Genomic DNA, 6,000 nt, shown 5'->3' on the forward strand with positions numbered 1-6,000 from the left:
ATTTCATTTCATAGATGCATAACTGCAAAAGAATAACATCATTCTTTAGAATATAATATAATTTTACAACCTATAATACTTTCTGTGTGCCATTAATTACAGATATATTTCACATATTATACATGTACATGTATATGTTTTTCAAGTAAATGAAATGAAAATCCACAGTCTAATCAGTCATCAATTTTGAAGCATTACTCTTTCCACTACATTGAGTCAAAGTACATCCAATTATGTGTTCAACAGTATACACAAAAAATTAGTATACAACAGAATATTAACAGCATAAAAAACAAATACAGTCGAACGTGAGGTTGAGTGTTGACTGAAATCTCCCATACAAGTGTTTAGACCTTTACTTTACACACTGTATTGTCTAAATTAAAATAGATACAAACAGTAATCATTCACAGCTATTCAAATATTCAACCAGTTTGTTGATTACATTAGATGACTTGGATATTCTAGGCTGCTTTGAACCTGATAATGGTTCACTAAAAACATTTCGTAACCCATTATGTGGATCCCTCTTGTGGATTAGCACCAACTTAGACAAACTAAGAGAATTTGCAATCAACTTCTTTGAAATCATGGAAGATACAATCTTTGCCTTAACAAGGGGCTCTAAAGACTTCTTTGTGGTATAATAATTCAAAGTGAACACAACATTAGCTGAACACAGAGCCAACAACTTCATTTCAAAAAGTTCCCTCAATGCCTTCACATCAGCAATAGCATTATGAGCTTCATAATCTTTTCCAATGAAAGTATTTACAAGAGTGACTTGTTTAAAATCTTTAACATCATCTTTGCTGAAAGATTTCCTAGACACTTGTAAGGTATCTATAAAACCAGTGACAGTGCTAGCAAAACTGTCAAGTAATTTACATTTGACTAGCTGATTCATTAACACTGGTAGGTCAAAACATTGTATATTGTGCCCAACCAAAATAGGTTTACAATCAACAGTCTTCAAAAATTCAACAAACTGCTGAAGTCCTTCAAAGGGCTCTTTATGGTCCACCTTCTTGCCATTATGCTTCAGCACACCACCAACAAAAGTAAGCCCAGTTGCTGCAGATGCATCAAGACTAATTGTGGACTGCGGTGTCAAGTACATGTTGAACTCTCTCTCTCTCCACATACAGCTGCAATCTGAACTATGTCTGATGTCCTGGCTGAAATAAATAAAAATAAATATTAAAACTCCCATAGTGTATACTTCTAAGTCAAGTGCAACACAATTCTCTTAACCTTATATAATATATTCCTTAGATATTTCTACAAAGAAAAAAAATAGTTTACAAACTAAACCAGTAGTCTCTAGGTCAAATACCATGTAAGATTTGTTAGTACTTGGTAGTTGATCTAATTTATTCAGAGAAATGTCTTCCAAATCAACTTCTTCGCTCAAACCAATTTTGCTGCTGTATGTATCCGCTGCAATAGAAATGTTTGGAAAAAATGATAGGTAAAAAGAAACATCACACATATAAATTAAGTTTCAGATAAATTGTATTTATCTGACTTACCTTCAAGAACAGATTGTGATGCATCTTTTGCAGACCGCTCTGACTTTAGCTCTAAACGCCTCCGCTTTGTGCTCTGCTTTGCTTGTTGTAATCGCTTCAGCTTCAGTCTGCTTTGTAGGATCCTGGAATGCTTGAGGGTGTATCTTCCAGGAGACATTGTCAGCCTTTTATTCACCTGAGAAAAATAACAAATATGAAATTAGAAACTTTTTCTGGAAAAGAAAAAGAAGAATCAACAGATCCTTATCGATACGTAAAACATGTAATAATTTTTTTTTTTCAAGTAAAGAGATTATATATTTTATGGAGTAAAAAATCAAATGTGTCTGCATTAAAATGTATTACAGCAAAACTCATTTATAACAAAGTCACCGGGACCTATAAAATTACTTCATATATATATGTAATTCTTTATATCCATATAAGAAGTTCATTAAATTTATATAGATGGGGATCCAAGATGACTTCGCTATATCCGTGAATTTGCAACATCCGTGTTCGTACTAAACGAGTTTTACTGTTACAATAAATTCACACATTTTATAGATATAATTCTCTAAAAACTTTCAAAACCCTTGAAAATCAATAATGCATTAAAAATGAAACTGGGTCAAGTAAATAAAAAAAAATGTAAACAAGACAAGAACAAAAACTACACAAACAAGTTTAGGCTATGTATGGGTATTTTTGATGTTTCCTTTTAAATACTTTACTTTATAGACATTGCCTAAACTGCCATGTGTGAACATCAAAAAAACATCAAAGAACATTTTTTTTCATTTGTATACCTCAGTTATATAATTATACCCCTCATTTTTCTGACAGACAGTTGCAGATACTCTACTATGCAGACTGTCTGAACCTCCATAAAACCTATGAACAGTTTAGGTGACATAGTCTTATTAATAAAAGGTATATGTTTTATCTATGTGCATGGTTTTTATCATTTCATAAATTTGAAAATTAAAAATTCTTACATTCTTTTAGGCGCTTTGCTAGAGACCATGTGGTTAAAATTTTCATTCACTTGAGTGGATCCCATCGACACCAACTCAGTTGCCCGGTCTGCATACTTCTCAAACAGTTTTTCTAGAGCTGATCTCAGAGGCTCACTTGTTAGAGGTTTCCCATATGGCAAGTTTTTTGGTTTGTAACCAGTTTGTTCACTCTTGCACCATGTGCCACACATGGAATGGTCCCCTATTAAGATTAAATACACTAATACAAATACAGCATTCATACATTATCATGAACTCAGACCAATTTCTAAATATTTCTAAAAATAATTAGAAAACAAAATTATTTTTCTTGCAAGTGTCTATCTAACATTAAATATGTGTTCATTCTTTTTGCAAGTAGTATTCTTACCATATAAATGAGGAACATTTTTCCCCAGATCATTGGCTAACTTTTCTGGATCTTCAGATGCCTGATGAACACAATATGTAAAGCATCTCTCAATGTGAGTTCTAACTTTAACATTTTTCAATACTTTATGGGTATTGCTGATTTCCACAAGACTTCCAGTTAAACCTTTTTTCATGTGATTTTTCTTTATATCTGGATCAACAGTAGCTCTCAATCTGGCTATTGTTGTAGAATCGTTGTCCATTACTAACGTAGTAACCTAACAACATTTTATAATTATAAGCAAAATAAAAAACAGTAATGCATCAGCACTTTCATTTACAATCTTCAGATATATATAAATATGTAATAAAGATTTCATGGAAGGCATTTTAATTCATAGCGCTTTCACCTCTTAGCTCTTCATGGATTTTGAATATTGAATGTACACAGATATATATATATATAAAATCGAACATATCTATACAATTCATACCTTTTCACCTTGATCTTGTATGCTCTGCAGCATCTCGCAAGCCATAGCAGGTTCCATAGATTTGGCTGACCCTGACCAGTTTCGACTGCATTTGTGCTTCCTCACAGGAACATCCTTTCGTTTTGCCAAGTCACATATTCTGCATTTTTTTAGATTTTACAGCATAACCAACACATTTCTTGGTTTTTTCCCCAATCAAATTTGCATGTCCTTCAAACATAAAAGAAAATTGTTCAATAGCAGTAAATACTTTGTATTATTTTAGTAATCAGTGAAAAGTCAAAGCATCCAATTCAAATTACTAATTAGGATAATTGATGACTTTTTTTAAACATAAGAAAATACCTGTAAGGCTATTGTAGGCACGCCCAGTACCCCGTTTTTGCCAGGCACCATCGAAGCTGACAGTGAGATTACCATCACTCCTGAAGAAAAATCCAATAATTATCATGCATGAAATTTCTATTTCTTTTCAATAATTCAAATTATTTTGACAAATACCAATAAACATACTTTTCAACTTCCTCTTATAGACTGGTACGACAACTTTCTTCTGCCATTTTACTCAGTGTACTGCCAACTTCCCTTTCCCTTTCCTTTAGACCTCCCTTCGAAATTCCTGGAATGTTTAGTGCTGCTAAGAAGGCATTTAAATGAGACTCTCCGAAGCCACCATTGATCATTCCTAAAATATTACAAACACAATTATTTAAAACAATAATCAAAGATTACAACAGGGGTGTGCAATTATCATCTCCCGACGCCCGGGGCTACCAATTTTAGAGATCGGGCAATCTTAAATCTAAACTGCGTTAGCCCATCACGCTAGTAAATCTAAAACGAAAGTAAACATGTATTTACCTCGACTGAATTTAGTTACGAATTAACTTTTCTGTAAAATCAAAATCTTAAATTCGTTTTAACCTATATGCATTGTGTGTTCCTATCGCCAGTCATCTCACTGACAATTATAGTCGATATAAATAGGGTGAAGTACCTGACAATTACAAAGCGCAAACCTTTATTTGTTTTATTTATTTCAACTACAATGTTTTTTTTAATCTTTATGTTATACTTATACATGTATTGTTTTCAGTAGTTAATGGGCGTGACTGGCAACATCGGGCTAGTAACTTTGTTAGCCCAACGGGCTAATAATTTATTTTTGTAATATCTATTGCACACCCCTGATTAAAAACACCAATGTATACAAGTTAATCCAAATTCCAAGTTTATTTCAGAACTATAATACACTTACCTACTGCTTCTTTCGTATTAATATCCCATGCTTTTCCTCCCTTTTCTGTTAGATGTTTTTTGCCTGTTGGGACATCATTAAGTAGCCTACACTCCTGGTATCTACACTGCACTTGGAGAATTTGAGCGAGTCCGAATCTAGTCTCTCCAACACAATTGGATAAATGCAAAGGTTGTCCACATCTCTTGCACTCCTTTAAATTATTTGCAAGGATACCAAGTTCGATTATACGTCTACCTTCGCTCCAATCATTTTTACCTGTTGGCTCAACAATTTCCTCTCAAGCAACACGGACATCGCTAGCAAGGGGGTCAACACAGTGATACACATGGTCTTCGTTCGTAACTGGAGTGATTACAGGTGTTTCAACATTTACTTTAGAAGTATTATCATCACTGCGGTCCCAATATTTTACACACTCTCTCCTCAGGACTTCATTTTGCTTTATACGCGAGGATTTCACGAATTTCCCCTTCTTATTTCTTGCCGCCATTACTGCGGGATGTTATCGACAAATAATAGTGTTAAAAACCTATCCGGGAGTCCGATCCGGTTATGACGTCACACGACTAGACCCCTACTTTAAAACAGTTTTGTGAATTATTCCTCTTTGCTTACTTTTTGGTCATAAAAGGGGACTCATATCTTGTGGCTATTTAAAAAACCAGTGATAATGGAATAATTGAATAAGCAGATTCCATGCATATAATCAATGCTCTAGATCTTTTTCAGGTGACAGTTTTGCTCGTCTTAATGGGATGGGATTCAGCACAAAAGATCAAGATAACGACTTGAGCACTAAGAACTGTGCTGTTAAACATTACGGTGCCTGGTGGTACAGAGCATGTCACAACTCAAACCTGAACGGAGAGTACGCCCAGTCTGCTGTGATTGGTACTAGATACCCGGTATGGTATTACTGGAAACGTAAATATAAAGCATTAAAACAGACTCAGATGATGATCAGACACAGAAACTAAGACATACTGTGGTTAGCCAAAACCTTAGGCTGCCCTGGAAGTATACTAAAGCTCTACAAAAGACTATGATGAAGATGGTATACAAAAACTAGAGTTTATGTATCATCTATACTATCCTGAAATGTTTTTATAAATTGTACAGAATGCTGAGATAAACCATCTTTTTTAAAAAACAAATGTTTCTCGACGAAACAAATTAAAGAAGTTTCGATAAAAGTAGAACATTGTCAGAAAGCTTAATGATAAAAGTAATGATTTTAACTTTTTAATCGACAACTTCCATTACTCATGCAGGGATACCGGTACACCTTCACCTGCATACGGAGTTTATATCTCTTAATTGAGTCGATAATGAAGAGCATGTTCTACGTTTTACAATTTCTAATA

At 33.9% G+C, this 6,000-nt stretch overlaps 1 protein-coding gene and 1 pseudogene across 1 annotated transcript in view; one reads left to right on the forward strand and one right to left on the reverse strand.

The window, feature by feature from the left end:
* The window catches only part of LOC134232727 (uncharacterized), a 42,496-nt gene extending 36,883 nt beyond the window's left edge, over positions 1-5,613 (forward strand). The window contains exon 11 of the mRNA XM_062714717.1: positions 5,366-5,613. Within this exon, the coding sequence (XP_062570701.1) occupies positions 5,366-5,613 (248 nt within the window). The remainder of the gene's footprint in view (positions 1-5,365) is intronic.
* LOC134232749 (uncharacterized) lies at positions 1,213-5,209 on the reverse strand (annotated as a pseudogene).
* Positions 5,614-6,000: the final 387 nt, after the last annotated feature.

Source organism: Saccostrea cucullata, unplaced genomic scaffold (assembly GCF_032062105.1).
Source record: "Saccostrea cucullata isolate Sc308-1 unplaced genomic scaffold, CSIRO_AGI_Scuc_v1 ctg1649, whole genome shotgun sequence".
NCBI classification, from domain to species: domain Eukaryota; kingdom Metazoa; phylum Mollusca; class Bivalvia; order Ostreida; family Ostreidae; genus Saccostrea; species Saccostrea cuccullata.